The following is a 20,578-nucleotide window of genomic DNA, read 5'->3' as shown; positions in this document are numbered from 1 at the left end:
TGGATCATAACAAGATTTGATTAATGCTAAAGTAGACAGAAAATAAAGAACAGATGGAATAAATAGAAAACAGCAAGATGGAAGAGTTTAATCCAACTGTGCTGAAATTACAGCGAATGTAAGAAGGTTAAAGATACTGTATAAAAGACAGAGATTTTCAACATGAAGAAAAAAGCAAGACTCAACTATATGCTGGCTACAAAGAAACCCACTTTAAATATAAACACATAGATTAAAAGCAAATGAATGGGCCAGGTATGACCTTTTACTGTAACTAAGTGAGGTGATCAACACATCCTCTCCATAAAAACAAACTATAAAATTCAAAAAAAAAAAAAAAAAAAACAACCATTTTGAAGCTTGAGAAATCAACCAAAGGCAATACAATAATCTGAGAGAACTTATGCCTAAAAAACAGATCAACTTGGACAAGAACAGTGGGAATCTGGCATTGTAACCTGAGGCTTCTCCCATCCCTCCTGGCTCAGTTGAAGCAGATGTGCCAGAATGAGGCTGGTTGTGAGAATAAGCAAACTGTTCTGCTGCAGCAGGAAAAGTCTCATTTGACTTGGAACAGTGGGAAACACCCAAGCGCAGCGGCAGTGTCAGTGGAATTGACTGTCTCAGAGATGGGCAAGTGGGAAGGGTGAAGGTTGTGGTCATGCGTAGGGCAAGCTTACTCCTGGCTGAGGCTGCAGGCGTTTACAGTAAGGACTCAGGAGGGTCCAAACTGGCTTGACAGTAAGGTTGCGCGCATGCCAAGAGAAGAGGTAAAAGGACCCAGCAACGTATGAAAGATGGAACAGACTTGAAAATGGCTTGAACTCTGAATGTGCCACTTACCCACACACAGTTCCACTGACAGATGACAGAAAACTGAAGAAAAATGAACAGAGCTTTAGAGATCTATGCAACCAACATCAAGCACACAATACATGCACAATGGGAATCCCAGAATCCCAGAGTGGGGAGAGAAGCTTACAAAATTGATGAAAATAGTAATCCACACATTCAAGAGTCTCAATAAACTCAAAGTAGGACAAATACAAAGAGATCAACACCTAGATATGTAACAAACTGGCGTAAGCCAGAGTCAAAGAGAAAAATCTCCCCAACAGCAAGAGAACAGCAATTTATCTGAAACAATGGAAGCTGGAAGACACTTGAATGACATATACAAAGTACTGGGGAAAAATCTGTCAACCAAGAATTCCGTATCCAGCAAATTTATCTTTCAAAAATGAAAATAAAGACATTCCTAGATAAACAAAAACAGAAAATTCATTGCTAGTAGACCGACATTACAAGAAATACTCAAGTCTCATCAAGCTGAAAGTGACAACAGCTGGCGACCTGAAGCCACACGAGTGAGGAATACCAAAAATAGTAAATATGTGGGTTAATACAAAGGATTCTATAAAAATGACTTTACTCATTTCTTCTCCTAACTTCCTTGAAAGAGGTGAACATTTTTAAAGTAATAAATATGACACTGCATTTTTGGAGTTTATTATACACATTAACATGTTTATCATAAATTTAAATAGATGTATGGTTTTAATATATTATACCATTTACAGACATTATATGTAACAGCAGAAAGGAGGAATAAAGAATGAAGTTATATTGGAGCAAAGTTTATATATTTAACCAGAACTAATTTAGTATTAATCTGAAGTAGATTCTGATAAATTAAGATCCATACTGTAACCTCTACAGCAACCACTAAGAAAATAACTCCAAGAAATATACAGTTCAAAAAATGTCAATAGTAGAGTTAAAATAGTAAAATTAAAATATTTATTTAATAGAAAAGAAGGCAATCGAGGAAACAGAGGAACAAAATAGACAAGAACAGAGTATATGAGAAAAGAATGGCAAAAAATCAAACCCAAGTCCAAAAAGCTGAGAGTGTCAGACTGGATAAAACAGCAAGATCCAATCACACACTTTCTGTAAGAGACACACCTTAGATTCAAAGATGCAAGCAAATCGGAAGTAAAAATATGAAAAAAGATATATATTATACAGAGAACTATAAGAGAGTGGCTATATTAATTCCAGATAAGATAGCCTAAGACAAAAAAAAGTGTTATTAGAGAAAAAGGACATTTCATAATGATAGAGTGACTACATCAGTAAGATATAATCATAAATGTATTTACACCTAACAATATAACCTCCAAACAAATGAAAGAGAAAGCGGACAGATCTGAAAGGAGCAACAGACAATTCAACAATAACAGATGAGTAATTGAGTACCTCGTTTTCAATAATTGATGAAACAGAAAACCAATAAAGGTACAGAAGACTTGAACGAAGTCAACCAACTTGACGTAACTTCAGCCAATAACTGCAGAGCGCACCCTCTACACTCTTTAGAAGCGCACATGGTTTACACCTTTCACAAAAATTAACTCAAAATGGATCAAAGACTTAAACGTAAAACACAAAACTATAAAACTCCTAGACAGTAACAAGTGCAATTTTAGGTTTCATTTGGGTTTGGTTATGACTAAAGCAGTGCTTGCAAGAAAATGTATGGCTTTTAAATACCTATTTCAGAAAAAAAGATGTCAAATCAGTATACCTCAGTAAACTAGAAAGAGAAGTGCAAATTAAACCCAAACCAAGCAGAAGAAAATAATAAAGATTAGAACAGAAAGCAGTGAAACAGAAAATAGGAAAACAGAGAAAAACCATCGACACAAAAGGTGAGTCACTGAATAGATAGACAAATCTGCAGGCAGTGTCCAAGGAAAAAGGAGAAAAAGACTCAAATGGTCAAAATCAGGAATGGAAGAGAAACATCACTATTGACCTTACAGAAGTTTAGAGGGTTAAAAGGGAATATTATGAAAAATTTTATGCCAACAAATTAGATAAGTGAAATAAATTTCTAGAAAGGCAAAAATTACAAAAATTGACTCAAGAAGAAACAGAGAAATTGAAGAGACCTATATCAAATAGAGAAAACCCAGTGGCTTCACCATGAATTATATCAAATATTTAAAGGTAAAATAATACCAATCCTTCACAAATTCTTTCAAAAAAGAGGGGAGGAAGTACTTTCCAACTGATTTTATGAATCCAGTATTCCCTTATACTGAAAAAATCACAGGAGAAAAAAAACAAAAAAAGGAAGGGAAAAAAAAATGCTACAAACTAACCCCTTACTTAGGATAGGTCCCAAAGGTCTGATGTCCAGATATGGGCATGAAGACTCTCCTTTTATTCTAAACACTGAAAGTACAGGAGTATAAATATTCTAAAGAATGATTTATTGAGGATTTAAATTTTTTTCCAAGGTTATTAAGTATATATAAAATTCTTGCACTGATTTCAGAACTTAATTATACCTGACACCTCTACAAACATCAGACGGTCCTCCACTGTTGTTCTGGGCCCACAAGTAATCTAAGTAAAGACGATGAAATTATATAAGAAATGCCCATAGGGAGAATTCTGTAAGAAATCATTTTTTTATTGAAATACAGGTCATGGGTTGACGGTAAAACCCTGGGAAGCCTCATTAAATTACTGTAAACATCCTGAAAAGGGGGTGGAGGATATTAAATTACAGCTTGAAGAGCCAAAATTCAAGAGGCCTTAAAGGCCAAGACACTGGGGAAATGTTATCTATTAGCTACAATATATGTAGAGGTGTTAACATGGGCTTGGGGTCTTCAGAAGTTCCTCTTCCCTGACTTCAAGGGAACCCAATCTTGCCTTAAGCCATCCTAGTAGACATCTGTGCTAAAAATTTTACAAAGTAGAAGATTGTAAAACCTTTCTTCTAACATCTGACCCCTCAGTAGTACACCTAGTCCAACTATGGAATTGCAACCTTTCTAAGCCAATATTACAGTTTTTAAACTTTTAATTTTTAAAATAACTTTAAGAAAAGTTGCATAAAGTATATAGTTCCTATATGCCCTTCACCAGCATTCCCTCATACTAACATAGTACAGAACCATAGTACAATGATCAAAACCAGGAAATTAACATCGCTACAATGCAATCAACTAAATTACACACCTTATCAAATTCCCATTTTTTTTCCTGCTCATGTCCGTTTCTGTTCTGGGATCCAATTCAGGAATCCACATTGCATGTTCCCTTAGTTTCCTCCAATCTATGACAGTTCTTCAGTCACTCCTTGTCCTTCATGGCTTTGACTCTTACGAAGAACAGTGGACAGTTATTTTGCAGAACATCCCTGATATTTTTTTCTGATTTAATAACATCAACAAGAATCTCTGACTGAGGGTTTACTAAGTGCCAGGCACAATGCTGAGCCCTCAATCTATATCACCTCTTTTGAAACAGAAGTGTTTTTAACAGACTTTAGAGCAGAAGCATTTTAAAATCAAAGAGCAATCATCTTTAACTCACCTTTCCTCAAGGGCTAGTGTTTCGTAAATTACAAAGCCATTACCAAACATATTACTCTCCCACCCCAAAGTGCTTTACTGTCCCCTCCCCCCTAAAAATACTAAGTCCAAGTATAAGCCTTAAATTCAGAGCCTCTGTGTTCTTAATCCTTCTGAATCTTTACTGCCCAGTTTCCTGCCCTTGAACCTTGGCTCACTGCTTCCTTCACTTGTAACTGCCCTCCCTTTTCATCTCTAAATACCCTTTCTTGAAGACTTCTTTAATCACTGCCCCTAGCTCCCAACAGTTACTGACTGAACCCCTGAAATCCCACAGAATTTAATGACTGAAGTGCTCATTCAGTACATACATACTACCCTAGGCTGCGGGCATACATTTCTGTCAATTCTTGTCCTGCAAATGAGGGTTTTTGAGAGGAAGACTTGTGGCCTATCTCTTCTCCCCCATGACATCTCTTACACTACCCTAGTGCTTAATAACATTTACTGAATACCTACCAAGTGCCAAGCTTTGTGGCAGGCCCTGAGAAATTAGAGATGATGAGGACAATGCCAATTCTTCAGGCATTTTTGATATAATAAATATTTGAGTACAGTCATAGACTGAAAATAGACTTTCTCTCCAAAAACTTAAAGTCACTGAAAGCTTCCTGTGCTAGTAAATTTCCTCCTTTTCTGCCCTGATAAACACTAAAATAATTATAGATTACTAATGTGGCACAGAACATGTATATTTTTCAATCAGCCTGTGCTTAAAGCAAGCCATGACCTGGGTTTATGAGAAATCCAGATGGTACGGGGTAAAGCTAATTAACCAAAGAGGTTTTTACAAATATTGCCACAGGTTGTAGCAGTTTCAACCAGCTTACCAACTGTTTTAGTCTAGTGACATCTAGTGGCAAATGTGTTATTTTTCTTTTTAAAAAGCACTGCTGTAAATTAAACTACATTAAAGAGAGGCCATCTTATGAAAACAAGGGGCAAAATATGAGACACAACTATGACATTAATTAGCAGTAAAAAATGTTTTTAATGTCTATTTGGCCTAAATAACTATTAACCCTTCTCATTAGGATTTATCAGTTTTTCCTTCTCTTGTAGCTGGTAAATATTAACCTTGAATCAATCAAGTTCATAAACTTCTGGCTCAGTGTTTTCCAACACGTGGCCCATAAGCCCATTTCAGAATCACCTAGAATGCTGGTGCAACATATGGATGGATGCCTTACAACAGAACCTACGGAGTCAGACTGAGTTTGAGGCCCTATAATCAGCACTTCTAAGGAAGTTTCTCCAGGTGGTTTCTTATTCATAATAAAGTTTTAGAAATAATTACTATCAAGACCACAAATACAAATTCTTCGAAGTTGTTCTGATCCTAGTCAACTCTTCCTGCCTCTCTCAGACAGAACAGGGTGCTCCAACCCTTAGGTTCTCTGATGAGTTATTTTATTTATTGCACATACTATGTTGACTCCCAATTTATCTGTTAACAGGATAGCTTCCCTTCCTAGACTGAGGCCTCTTCACGGGAAGGAGTAATATTTTTTGCTTTTCTGTCTCTAGCCTACCGATACCTGATGAACAGCAAGAGTGTAATGAATTTGGTTAAATGAATAAATATATAAAACATCACAGTTCTCAAAAAAAGCATGAGACTTCTACTTGTGCTCAGAAGTGAAAAACTTTATGTAGCACCAATTCCGAATACTATTAAATTAGTATGAATTAATGTCTAATAATCAGTTAAAATTTGGGGAGGGATGGGGAAATGGAATTTTTTTTTTAATTCTGGGAATACCTGTAAAACCTTGGCTTTCCTAAATAAATATTTCAGTCTCAAATGCTAGTGTGTTTTAAAATAGAAGAATTTTTATGTGATTTTTGGAAAAGTAGAAAAATTGAAAATGACTAACAAAATGTTATTCTATTCAGCCTTAGAATGTTTCTAGGCTGCCACTTAGCAGAAAGTACTGACAAACCAGAACCTTAAAAGGAAATACATACTGTACATCCATCACATCCTGGGGTAAAAGGCGAGCTCCGGCAGGAAATGATATTGCCTAGAAAGATATATCCTTGGGTATTAGCTAAAGTAAACCATGTATATTCTGTTTAAATTCATCTTATAACACAAATGCAAAGTTTAAAGAAACGAAAAAGGATGAATAATCAGTATATAAACTATCTGATAATTAATTACTCCAGTAAGTTAATGTTTAATATGGCTTGGAATTTAACTCAGGATTTAACCAGCATACGTCTGGATATCTAGAGAAAGAAAAGAAAAGAAAGAAAAGAAGAGAAAAGCAAAGCAAAGCAAAGCAAAGCAGTGCATCTCAGGTATAATTTTGGTCAAGAATTATTTTGGCATCTTTTAATTCTATCGTTTTACTTATATGGAAGAATTTAAACCACAGATACCCTCCCTGATCCTGACTACGGGGCTACCTTCTATTCATTCCTGAAAGCCCAGCTCAAATGTTCCTCTGGGAAGCCTGCCCCAAATTCCCAGGTCAAATTAATGATTCTCTCCTCCATGCCTACCTCTTGTGGGCACATGGCGTGCATTATACATAGTATATTACTGTGAGTTATTTACCTGTCTAAATCACTCACAGAACTTTAAGCTCTCAAAGGGCAGCAGCTGTGCTTTATATTCTTTGTACCGCCACTATCTGGAGCACCACTGGGACCTTAGCAGGAGCTTACTGATACTTTGCAGAAATGAATGACCAGTGGAATAATCAAAAGCTATTGTGATGAGGCGCTTAAGTAAAATGAAGAAATGATAATTGACAGAAAACTATGGATGAAAAAGCATCCTTAATGTGACAATGAGTGTGTATATGTCCATGAATGAAAAATTGTGCTGAACACTGGAATTTGACACAACATTGTAAAATGATTATAAATCAATAAAAAATGTTAAAAAAGAAAAAGAAAAAAAAAAAAGAAAAAGCATCCTTGGGGAGGATTTCTGCTTCTCCCCATGAAGGAGTAACTGCTGTGACACCTTTCAGCCATAAACACCTAGAAGACCAGACAAGGTATCTGAAACATTCTTTGCAGATATCATGTAACAGTCGCATAGGACTTTGAGCCCCGAGAGAAGGAAAACTGGTGAGCTCTATCATTTTGCCAGCTTATTGCTGAAAGGCAGTTCCCAGGACGCAGACCAGGGAGGCCCAGCAGCCTCGGTGAGCTGAAGAGAGGGTGGAGTCTGGGGAGACTCAGGTATTTAGAATTACACAATGGAATCTGAGAGACGAGGGAGCTCCGGAATCTGGGAGATGGGGCACCCTCAAATCCCCGTGCACAAGATTTATGAGCTGAAACTCCACGAGGCTGGAGAAAGACCTGCAGGAAAGCAGTCGGCCAAACAACTTCCGAAACTCACACGGGGCTACGAGGGGTTCATGTTCCCGCCAGCCAGGGTGGAAAGACCTCGTCCTACACGGGCACTGGGTACAGTGCGCAGAGGGTACTGCCTTAGTAGCAAGGCTTAATTAAACCAGACTAAAGGCTGGCTTGAGCCTTTAAAAGCTGGTATGAGCCCTAACAAAACTCAAAAGCAAGTCCAGAAAGGGTCAGCTGATGACAAGTAACCTAACCTTATGCCAGAACAAAGTCCAACATCGCGTAAAGTAATCAAACAAAATCCAGCACCCCAAAACATAAAATATACAATGTTTGGCATATAATAAAAATTTTCCAGGCAAGAAAAAAAGCAGAGAAATGTGACTTGTTAACAAGGAGAAAGTTTATTAAAAAAAAATCCAGAAATAATGGACTAGCAAACAAGAGTTAAAAGGGTTATTATAAATATAAGTTATACGTTCAAAAAGTAGAAGAGAACATAAACATGATAAGCAAAGAAATGAAGGCTGTTGTTAAAAGGGGGAAGGGACATCTGAAGCCAAAAAGCACAATTACCTGAAATTAAAAATACATTGGATGGGATTAAAGACAACATAGACACAACAGGAAAAAAAGACCACTGAATCTGGAAACACAGCATCAGAAACTACCCAAAGCAGGACAGAAAGGAAAAAGACGAAAATAAAATCTGAAAGATGCATCAGTGACCTGAGAGAAAACATGAGGTGGTCTAACAGAAATTAGGAGGGTTGGGGAAGCAAAATACTGTAAGAAATAATGGCCAAAGTATTTGATAAAAACTATAAACCTATATATCAAAGAATATATGGAGCATATTAGTATGAACTCATCCTTTTCAACATATGTAGGTAAATATAAAAATACACATGCAAATGTGTGAGCTCATATGCAGACACACATGTAAAGACATGCACGTATTTCCTTGCTGAACTCACCAAGAGGGTCTGGGAGTGATTTCTAAACACCACTCTCCACTAAAAGAACTGGGGCTCTTGGAGAAATGCCTGATTCTAGGGCTGGGGCCAGGGAAGAACAGGTAAGTCTGGAACATTATATTGTGACAGAAAATAAAATATGTTCAAAGAATAAAGAGATTGTGTCAAAAGGACGTAGGAAGCTAAACTGAAGGTATTCCAAATGGCCAAATTTGGGGCAGTTTGAGATTGAAAATATACAGCTGTCCCTTGGTATCCGTGAAGGGACCGATTCCAGGACCCCTGTGGATACCAAAGTCCTTGGATGCTCAAGTCTTTTATATAAAATAGCATAATATCTGCATATAACCTTCATACATCCTCCCATATAAAACATCCCTAGATTACTTGTAGTATCTAACACAATGCAAATGTTATGTAAATTGATGTAAATGATACGTAAATAGCTGCTGGCACTGAGCAAATTCAAGTTTTGCTTATTGGCACTTTCTGGAATTTTTTTCCCCAAATATTTCCAATCCGCCCTTAAGTGAATCTGCGGATACAAGACCTGCAGATATGGAGGGCTGAATGTAATGACTTCAACAGACTATAACTCACTGAATAAACCAGAAGTTCACTGTTCTACATTTACTTACATGAGGAGGAGAGAAAGGTCTTCTTTATAGTAAAACACAAACTAATAAATGTAAAAGGAATGACAAAGTTAGAAAATCACTATTTGGTAACCATCACTATATAATTAATTCAAGCAGGAAACGTCAGTGGATGTTAATAAGCAGTGAAAGAAAAGTGTTAAAAAAACAAGATTACAAAGTCTCACGATACCACCTCAAAAACACAGTAATTGCCCAAAAAAAGGGAAAAAACTTTATAATCAAACTGGGAAAAACTGATATTTTTATATAAATTAAAAATTGTATACAAAATTTTATATAATTATATAAAATACACATATAAATAAAAACAGAAAGAATTTGTTTCCAGCTGACCTGCACTACGAGAAATGCTACAAGTTCTTCAGACTAAGAATAAATGACAATTGAATAGAACCTTGAATCTGTAGGAAGGGATTAAGAATTCCAGAATAAACATGTGAGGAAATATTTTCTGTACATAGAAACTATATAGTTTTTTTCCTCTCTTGATTTCATTAGAAGATATATGGTTGTTGAATACAATTCTTTAATAGATAGATAGATAGATAGATAGATATATCTCCACCATGAGATTTCTGATACATAGAGATCCACAACATATGACAACACAGAGAAGTGGGAGACGATGGAACCATACCACTGAAAGGCTCTCACGTTTTATGTGACGTGGCACAATACTAACTCCACGTGATAACGTATAATACATTGAGGATGTATACTGTGATCCCTAGAGCAATCACTTAAAAAATAACACAAAAGAGTACAACTAAGAAAGCTAACTGAGGAATTAAAATGGAATACTAAAAATATATTCGATTGATCCAAAAAAGACAGGAAAGGAGCATGAGGGGAACCAAAAGCAGACAGAACAAATGAGAGCAACATGGTAGACCTATATCCAACCACACCAATTTACACTCCAATTAAAAGGCAGACTGTCAGCCTGCATACAAAAGATCCAATTATATGCCATTGACAAGAAATGCATTTTAAATATAAAGACACAGACAGACAGATAAATGGGAAAAGATACACTGTGCAAACAGTAAGCATAAGAAAGCTAGGGTGGGTATACTAACATAAGGCAAAGCAGACATCAAGACGGGGGTAATACCATGGACAGAAGGACACTATGATAAAAGGGTCAATATAAAATCATTAATGTGTACATACCTAATAACAGACTTCCAAAATACAGACAGAATAAAAGGAATAGATAAATTCACATCACAGTGAGAGATTTTAACACTTCTCTTTCAGTAAGTGATATAATTAATTAAATAAGGATACAGGAGATTTTGAACACCATTAACCACAACTTGACCTAAAACATTACACCCAACAACTCCAGGACATTCTTTTCAAGTGCATATGAATGTGTTTTATTCACCTAATAAAAATAAGGTCCCATAAATGTTTGTTGAATAAATAAATGAGATGAATAAATACATAGAGGTGGAAGGTGAGTGTGTGCTGAATTTAAAGTAACAGCCCTTGGCTGTACTGACTATCTCATAGTTAGAGAAATGAACAAGATGTTGAAGCTGACCATGTAGCCTCAGAATCACCTACATGTCTCTGTTTCAAAATATTTAAAGCTCTTAGATCCTCAGTTCTCCCAAAGAGCACTACACAATGCTAGGCAAAGAAGAACAGAGGCTAGTGAGTGAGTCAGAAAAACCAGAATACACGGGGTAGTCATGAAGCTAGAGGAAGGGAGGTTTAATAAGCAGGATGAAATCCTATGTTAAATATGAAAAAGAAAAGGACGACGCGGGCTGAGAAAAACTTTAGGCATGACATTTATGCAAGAAAAGGGACCACTAGGAACCCTCCAGAGGAGCACATGTCAATGAGATGATGTATGGGAGAGCCTGACCACAAAATCTTAAGAATGGTCAAAGCAGAAAGGATGCAGGGACAGCACATGGTGGCCATGTAGTCAGTCAGTTTGGCCACAGCGGTAAGAAAAGAAAAAGCATGGTAGCAGAAAGAAGCGATGGCGTCAAAAGAAGGTCTTTTTGTCTTTCCTCTTTAAAAGATGGGAAGAACCTTGTATCTCTGAACAAGAGGAAAGAGGTTCACAAAGGTAGGTGGGAGAGACAAGGAAAGGACGGAAGCAGAATCCCAGCAAATGGAGGAATAAGGGAAATGGAGAGGAGCTAAGTTTCAGAGAAAGGCACAGACACACCTCCTCCGAGACTTAACAGAAAGAACCAGGAATGGACGCGGGCACAGAGATTTTCCGGAGAGGAAAGTGGGGCTGCTCTCGCAAACCTTCCCCACTAGTTAAAGCGACCATTCTCCTGGGGCTTCCCGCTCTCCTAAGTCAGACTCGCATTCTGCTGGTTAACAGCCATGTTTACAAGGTTAACTGAAGTGCTGTTACACATACAAATAAACCTACAAGGTAATCGGGAATGAATTATCAACTTTTCAAAGATGGTATCTGGGGGGAAATATACTCTTGGCATCAACCCTGGGTCTAGAGGTCACCTCTAAGCCATTCAGAGAAGACTGGCTCTGATTAAGATCCACCCCCTCCACTTTTCGATGCAGGGGTAAGGCCTGACAGCTGGCAGAGGCAGGTGTCTGATAAATGTCAGGACTTTCTTCCTTCATTTTATTTGTCTGGCTAATAGCTTCTCGGCCTTTTGCCTAAGATCAAGTGTATTTGTCTGGCTAAATAATGAGTTGGTGAGAAAGATATGGATAAACTGGTCATCTGAAATCCAGCTCCCTCTTGTTCTTCACATCAGCCTTTTCCATTGATTCATTCTTCCCCCCGCTTCAACCTCAAGCACTAATTCTCAATGTTCCATGTAATTTGAGTGCCTTCACTGCTGTTACGTGAGGTTTTTGCTCCACCAAGAAAATCCCAGGCTCTTTTTAATTGTCAAAATTTCCATCATGTCCATCAGGTTCTTAAACAACCAAGCACAGAACTCCCAAAAGAGCTGCTTAGTATCACTTAAGCATTTACACTGTAGATCTTCCTTGTTGGTAACAAAGACAGTCCCCTCCTTAGGCAGCAAGGCAATCTTACGTTGTACCCAAGGTCAGTAACAAAAATGATCGGTCAGTTGCAAAGAACGTCATACAAGTATGCACAACCGCATGTACACACATACATTCATCACCAGGAGTGAACAGAGTAATTACTTTGTAACTTATTTACATACAAAACATCAATATTGTGTTTCTCTTTTGAGTATTTCATTTTTACAGAATGACATAAAACAGTGGGATTTATTTAAAAATACAAGTGGTTGAATTTTAAATAAAAAATCTACAGGGCTTGTTTAACCCCTGGAAATCTGTCTAGTTTGCATCCAATCTACATTTTGCTTTTGTGCTCTGTCCTGGCCATTTATTGCTGCTTTGTTTCAATTGCTTACTATTAAATGTGTTACATGTCAAAACAAATTGCTAATTCAGAGACTGCTATGAAAAAAAGAAATTCTTTTGGCTTAAAATAAAAGAGGAACATTACTAATGTAATGATATTTGGCATTCGTATGGAGAGTAAATTATACCCCGGGATATTTATCCAAAAGGGTTAAGACCAGAGAAAGAATCTGCTTGCCTGTTAAAAATGCAAACATTACCTCAGTCATAGGAATAGCCCCAAACTCGCCCAGTCACTGCCTCTGCAGATCACCCACCAGCATTCGCATTACATCACACGACATTACGGAACAATAGTGAACTCTGTGTAATACTTGAATATATTGTTTTCAAAGAATAAACTGTCATTAACTTGAATAAAAGCTTTCTGAAATCAAACCTGGGGGGTACAGCCCTCACTGAGTGGCCCTTTTACTACTTTGAGAAACAGCCTCATCCTGAAAGCAGTAAAGTAGTGGGAGAGATTAAAGGCAACAGTGATGAGTGGCCCCAGCCCAGCAGGCAGACGCAGGGCTTTAAATCACGAGGCAAACAATGTCAGAGCAGCAGGCTCTGCACCAAACGCTGCACCTGAGAATCCAAACCAGCTGGGGCCGATCCCCTATTTCTGACACAGGCTCGTGATTTTCACCATGAGCTTTGCTAGAATTGGAAACTGAGTCTTTCCTCCTTAAAGTGTAAGTGACTTACGGTATCAGTTTCAGGTGTACAACAGTGATTCAATTCGATATTTTTATACACTACAAAAAGATCACCATGATAAATCTAGTTACAATCTGTCACGATACAAAGTTACTACCGTATTACCGAGTATATTCCCCTTGCTGTACGTTACATCCCTATGACTTATTTCATAACTGTAAGTTTGTACCTCTTAATCTCCCTCGCCTATTTCCTTCATCAGCAACTCCCCTCCCCTCTGGCAACCACCACTTTGTCTCTGTATCTGAGTCTGAAACTGAGTCCACTGTATGTACAAAACAGTTAAAACTCGATGTCCTGATGCCATCTTGAGATGGGCTATCACTTATAGCCATGTGACTTCAGGCAGTGAACTGAAGCTCTCAGCCTCAATGTTTCAATCTAGAAAATGGAAAGAATAAGAGGGATCATGCAGAGCACAGGAGGTGAGGATTAGCCACTACTACTACCACGATTACACTTATTTCCACCCAACTGTCCCGCTTACCTACTGTTCCTAATCACTGTCGAAGATGTTTCTTTGCACGTGAAACGTGAGCATCAACTTAAATGCTCGCTGGCTTTCTCTGTTCCCCGCAGTCTGGCCACTGCACACATGTTGCCATTTCTATTTTCACACCACTCTCATCAGGTAATTCCCCTTCCTGCCTCAGCCAAATCCCAGGACACCTCTTACCTACAAGCCTCCCCTCAAGAGCTCGCCTCTCCCGCACCTGTTCTCAATATTCTCAACAACCAAGGTTCAAAGGGGTGAAAAACAAAGCCGGGGCAACTAACAGCCACTTGGCAGCCAAGTCCCAATTAAAATCCAGGTAGTGGAACCCTACTACCCTGTTGGTGGGAATGTAAACCGGTATAGCCACTGTGCAAAACAGTACAGGGGTTCCTTAAAAAACTAAAAATAGCGCTAGCATATGATCCAGCAACTTCACTCCTGGGTATATACACAGAAAAAATAAAAACATTAATTTGAAGAGACACATGCACCCCAATGGTCACACCAGCACTATTTACAATATCCAGGACATGGAAACAACCTAAGTGCCCATCAACAGATGACTGGATTAAAAAGATGCAGTATATTTATACAATGGAATATTTCTCAGCTGTAAAAATGAAACACTGCCATTTGCATCAATGTGGAGGGCCTGGAGAATATTATGCTTAGTGATATAATTCAGACAGAGAAAGACAAATACCATATGATATCATGTGTATGTGGAATCTTAAAAATAATACAAGTGAATGTATATGCAAAACAGAATCAGACTCACAGATACAGAAAACAAACTTGAGATTACCAAAAGGGCTAAGAAGGAAGGAGGGGCAAGTTAGGAGTACGGGGTTAACAAATGCAAACTACTATATATAAAATATATAAGCAACAAGGATATACTAGTTAGCACTGGGAATTATACTTATTATCTCATAATAACCTATAATGGAACCTAATCTGCAAAAATACTGAGTCACTATGCTGTACATCTGAAACTAACACAATATTGTAAATCAACTATACGTCAATTAAATAAAATCCAGGCAGCAACGCACCCAAGTACAGCTGTGTTGCATTACTGCACCACATTAATTATTCACACTCAGGGTTCCCAGTGACGATTTTAAATCTGAGGTTAACTTCTCTTAATACCAAACCTTCTCCCAGATGCTTCTCCTTCTGGTCAGCTTATCATAAAATATGAATTATTTCAAATGTTTAAAAAAGAAACACTAATTCCAGAAAATTAATAAATATACCTCAAAGTTCTGGAATTTTGGGGGGTTTGTTTTGGGTTTTTGTTTCTAGTATTTCCCTAAAGTGGGGACAAAAATAGTACGCACAGTTCTCACTCAGGACTAGACTTTCAGAGAAAGGATGCAGTTAACAGGAAGCAGAGGCATGAAAATCGTGGCCGTGCACAGCACCACATACAGCTCCAGGAGGGATGGAGTCTAGAACACAAGAGTCCACCTCTAAGTTTCTAAAGATAAACGTATGTCTTTCAAATCTGATTGCACAGCGATATGTGGAGACAGAAATTTCATTCATGTTGGCTTCTTCAGAGACTCACTTTATTCCTCAAAATAAGAGAAACTAATGCAAAGATGGGTAACAGGACGTCATGTGTTGTTTTGTGTAAGAGCCAGAAGAGGTCACCAAAGTCTGATGCTGAGACCTGTGGGGAAAGACTGAAGGTTTGCATTTCCCCATCTGTGAAGCAGAGGAAGTGCTCGAGAGAATGAGACGACACATGGACCGTCTGTAAAGCATCATTTGCTTTTATTTTTGACGTACAGTGTGCAATAGTGTAACTAACATGAGATTTGACGTCAGTGATGAAGGTTCAAGTTCAACCTCTATCAGCCAACTGTCTGATCAGGCACAAATCATCCAAACATATTTAATGATGCAAGAACTAAAGGGATAATGTGTATGTGTATGTAGGGAGGGAAACTTTTTAATACAAATTGCTATATAAGCATAAGATCTTTTACATTATACTGTACCAGATTAAGAAAACCAAGGTAAGTCAACTAAATCATTTATATTTCTTAATCTTTCGTGGGGAGAGGGAGACAGTGATTCTTACAGCAGAAACCCCATTCAGTTCATAGAAAACCACTGCCAGTACTTAATAGAGATATCAAAATAATAAAGTAATATATGTATTAATATAAAGTTAATAAAAATGTAAAATAAAAGTATCAAATGAATAATAAAACTCATTAAAAAGGTAACCACCTCAATATATGCTAATCAGGAGGGCTGAAGGTTTGTACACATTCTCTCCTCTCAAATACGAACTCCCTCTTGCAGAAAACGGTTGCCAGGATTAACTGCAAGTGTACCAGTGGTCATGGGGATTTTCATGGATCTGAGCTATTCCATCCATAGTCCAGATCACAAATAAGAATGAAAATCTTCTGGTGGAAATATGACAGGTAAGCCAATTTCAACATCTTTCATTCGTTCTTTTACTTAGTCCCTACTTTATACCAGGCTCTATTTCGAGTGCTAAGAATACCAAACTCCACAAAATACAGAAGGTTCCTGCCACCAGGGAGCTCACATTCTAGCAGGGAAATACAGACAGCAAGCAAATAAGTAAACTCTGCAGCAAGTCGATGGAGGTTATGTGTGCCAGGGAAAAACAGGCAGGGAAAAGAGCTGCAGTGCTAAATAGGGCAGTCAAGGAAGGCTTCCCCAAGAAGACGCCATTTAAGCAAAGACCAAAAAGAGATGATGAGTAAGACACACGGTTATCAAGGGAGGATGGTGAGGCTATGCAAACCTTCCACTCAAGCCCAGGGAAGACAAAATGAAAGGACTTACCTTTCAAAAGCGGCTGGAAGGTTGGAATCTCTTGCAGCTTGATGACATCGGGGTCGTTGCTGACATTCCGTGAGGCCTGGGAGCCCTGAGCGACAACCACGATGTCATCCATCTTGGCTCGATGCTTAGCTGGAGAAGGGGCCACTGAAAATAGAGTTACACTGCTCAGGTGTTGCATGTGGGTTAGCCACCTCTGCCTCGCCAAAGCTGTTTTCACTGTAGTCATTTAAAAAACGTTTTTAACACACACACGAATGCTAACTGTAGTTACCCTGCACTGGGGGCTGAGTAGGGGGGATGAATTATGGAGGACCTCTGTTTTCTATGGCATTAAAAAAATTCTCAAACTTTATAGGAGCTTAACCATACATGAAACTTTAAAAAAAAAAACTTTTTTTAAATGAAAGTACTGGGGATTGAACCCAGAACTTTGTGCACGCTAAGCATGCACTCTACCACTGAGCTATACCCTCCTCCTGCTTTTCTAATTCAAAGTATTTTATTGTTGAACACACAAAAGAATAAGTAAATTGTTTTTAATTTCTGCTTCTTTGAACCTGCTGACGTTGGTCCCCATTTCACCAGTGAGGAAGTAAGGGTACGAAATTTAGCTGTGACTTGCGCAAGGTCAACAGGGCCAGAAACAAAGTTAGGAAAGGAGCCAGGGGTTATGGGTTGTTGGTATACATGGCCCATCCCTGTGACGCTGGGGTTGAAAGCTGTGTAGCCACCGGAATCACAGCCAGCTGGGTATGTTTAATCCATCCTTGCCACTGGGAAAACAAAAACCCTGGTTCTCAACCTGAAAGGATGGTGCCAGCTTCCTCGCCCTATAAAGATACAGGGCAGAAATAACCAGTAGGTCCACTGTAGACTGAGGCAAAATTCAGAAATTTGCAGGACTGCTAGAGAGGCAGGTCAATTTCAGGACCCTAAGCCGAATGTAATCCACTTAGAGGGAAGTGATTCAGACTATCCAGGACTCCCTAGACCAAGCTGTCCTCTGCTCCCAAACATCTTCCTGGTTGGGGCAAGAATGAATCTTCATTGTTTCACACTCTAGAAAGTAGAATTTGAAGGCTCATCAAAATCACATTTCAAAGGTTGATCCAGATTTGCCACAGAACTACCCTGCCTCCTGGAGACTAATGTCTCTCGTGGCATTCACTGTTTTAGAATCTCAGCTACTTTCATTGCTCTTAGAGAAATCTCTTAGCCTCTTTTGGTAATTCACCTACTGTTTTACAAATCCCAAACCAGAAATCTTTCCTGCTACAAATTAAGTGATTCTGCCTTCCCCAGACCCCAAGGGAAAATGGACTTTACTTAGATCCTAGCTAGCCTCTACCAATTGTCTGTAAAATGAGGCTACTCCGAGGATTAAACACCAACACATGTAAAGCACTTAGGGGAACAGGCAAATTCTAATCCACACTACTGGGTAGTCTTGGTTAGTATGCTCCGGTACTGGTTAGAGCCCATGCTGTTGGTTAGTAGGTGAGCAAGCCTATTAAAAAGACGCCATCACTTCTTCCCACAAACATGCTTCTGGCCTGACAGAGACAAGAAAGTAAGGGGTAACAATTATTACTGCATTTGTTATGACAGATACTACACTCTAGACCTTCGAAAGAAACTAAGAAAGTAGCAAAGCTAGCAGATGCTGCTCACCATTAAAAGCCGTCCTAATCTAGCCCCCAGAATGGCCTGAACTAGTCTTGAAGCACACATTTCAGCGTGGAAACCAGAAGGTCCGTTAGCTTCTACATTTCTAAATTACAGATCCTACCAGGAACAGAGCAGTCCCACGACCAGGGCTCTTTTTAGGCCCCCGATATAAGCCAATTTGGATTAGCAACTCCAGAGCTTATCCTGGCAAAACCAGTTGTCCTAGGGTTTGGTGGGTAACAACAACAATAGAAAGCAAATGAGCGTCAATTAATCATCAGCTGTTTTATTTAATGAGCGCTCACTCTATTAGGGCAACAATAATCCATTCCTACATCAAACTCGGAGAGAAATCTAAAAAATATGGGCGAGGGAAGAACAGGGAAAAACACCAGAACTTGCCTTCCTGGCCAACTTCCATTTTAGAAACGGAGCTGAGACACCTTCCGATGGGAAGATGCGGTTTCTGGACACGTTCGCACCCAAGAGTTCAAAGCAACTGTACACCTGTCACACATCCCTTCTGAAAACGAATCCCTAGGACCCATCCCCTGTGTGACCCAAATCTTAACTGTCAGTCATTAATACTAAAGCCAAATATTAATTAGGTCGTCTTTCAAAGAATAGGCTGCAACTGGGAGAAACAGCTGTTTTGAAAATAAATAACGCGGGGCGCCCACGCTGGCTTAGCCTGCAATCACGGGCACTCATTTCCATCAGGGGAATCAAGGCTGGGACAGATGGTGACTTCTTTTTTTTTCTTTTTTAATAAAAAAGCAGGCGAGCGGTTTTCTCTTTTAAGAAAAAAGCATGGTGAGGGCTCTCTGGGCGTTCCTGCCCGCGGGCCCCAGTCCCCACCAGGCTGAGAGGCAGCCCGCTCCGCAAGCAGACAGGGCTGGCTGGAGGAGGGTGGCAGTTGGGACACCGACCTGAGGAGTTCAGATCGTTGGGTCGGCTCTCGGCCTCGGAGCTCTGCTCACTGCCCATGGTGCCGGCAGCGGTGGCAGCGGAGGAACGGTGGAACGGGCGGTGACCGCTCCGGCGGCGGGGCGGCAGGGCAGGGCCGGGGGCCCGGGATGCGGAGGCTACCCGCGCCGCGGTGCGAGGATGGCGCGCCCAGCCCACGCGGGGCGCGGGCGGCGGGGGATGGGGAGGCCCTATTTGGGGAACAGACGCGCCAAGAGGGGCGGCGAGGCTACACGCTGCTCGCCCGCCTTCTTTGGGGAAACCCAAGGGAAGGAGGCGGGGGAACGCCCGGCATCACCCGCGCCCGCGACTGGCGGGCGGCGCCGCTTTCACTCACTCGCTCAGGCACCGCAGGGTCGCTCCTTCCGGGACGCGGATTGGCGGCGCCGCCTGCGCGCGGCCGTCAGTTCCGGGTTAGAGGGCCCCGCCCCCGGCCCGTGGGTGGGCGGGGACACTCGCTCCGGAGACGGCCGCGGGGTGGTGCAGTCTTAAAGGGCCTGACCGCCTCAATGCCAGAACCGCCCCGAAGGGTGAGCCGTTTTCTAGCGTAATGTTGTGTCACCTTTAAGTATCATCCACACATTAGGCATTTTATCCCTAGGGTCAGAACTTTACCAAATGGCTTTTTGGGAAGGGTTGTTTCTGTGTTGGGTTTTTTTTTGTATTTATTTTTCTTTTTTTAAATTGAGATATAATTGACATATAACATTACATTAATTTCAGGTGTGCAACATAATGATCCTACATTTGTATAGATTGCGAAATTGTAAACTCTGTTTTACAAATGGGAAAAGAGAGGTGCTAGATAGACAGGATTGGAATCCACAACTGTCTGGATGCAAAGCTCCTGTTTCAGTTCCAAAGCTAGGAGTTTGGAATTGGACGACTATAGGAAAAAATACTAGGCGGTGAAGGAAGGAACTGGAAATGAGAGAAAAATAAATAGAAAATGCTGATTCATGTGTTAGGGTGAGTGTGCATCTTCAAAGGCAAGTGGATGCCCCAAGTCTAGTCACTTTCTGGGGACTTCGACAATTACCCACAAGGCATTCTGAAACTAGCAAAGACAAGAAAGTACAGGTAAGGTAAAACAGAAACTTCCAACCTAAAAAT

At 39.8% G+C, this 20,578-nt stretch overlaps 1 protein-coding gene across 2 annotated transcripts in view; it reads right to left on the bottom strand.

Annotated features, from left to right (window-relative positions):
• BORCS5 (BLOC-1 related complex subunit 5) overlaps positions 1-19,921 on the bottom strand; it is a 68,660-nt gene extending 48,739 nt beyond the window's left edge. The window contains exons 1-2 of one of the 2 annotated variants that reach the window (XM_031444075.2): positions 19,803-19,921; positions 16,832-16,975 (exon numbers count right to left, since the gene is read on the bottom strand). In XM_031444075.2, the coding sequence (XP_031299935.1) occupies positions 16,832-16,975; position 19,803 (145 nt within the window). In that variant the 5' untranslated portion in view covers positions 19,804-19,921. The other variant, XM_031444074.2, reaches the window with a different exon arrangement.
• Positions 19,922-20,578: the final 657 nt, after the last annotated feature.

Source organism: Camelus dromedarius, chromosome 25, assembly GCF_036321535.1.
Source record: "Camelus dromedarius isolate mCamDro1 chromosome 25, mCamDro1.pat, whole genome shotgun sequence".
Lineage (NCBI taxonomy): Eukaryota > Metazoa > Chordata > Mammalia > Artiodactyla > Camelidae > Camelus > Camelus dromedarius.
This window is presented reverse-complemented; position numbering and strand designations above follow the sequence as displayed.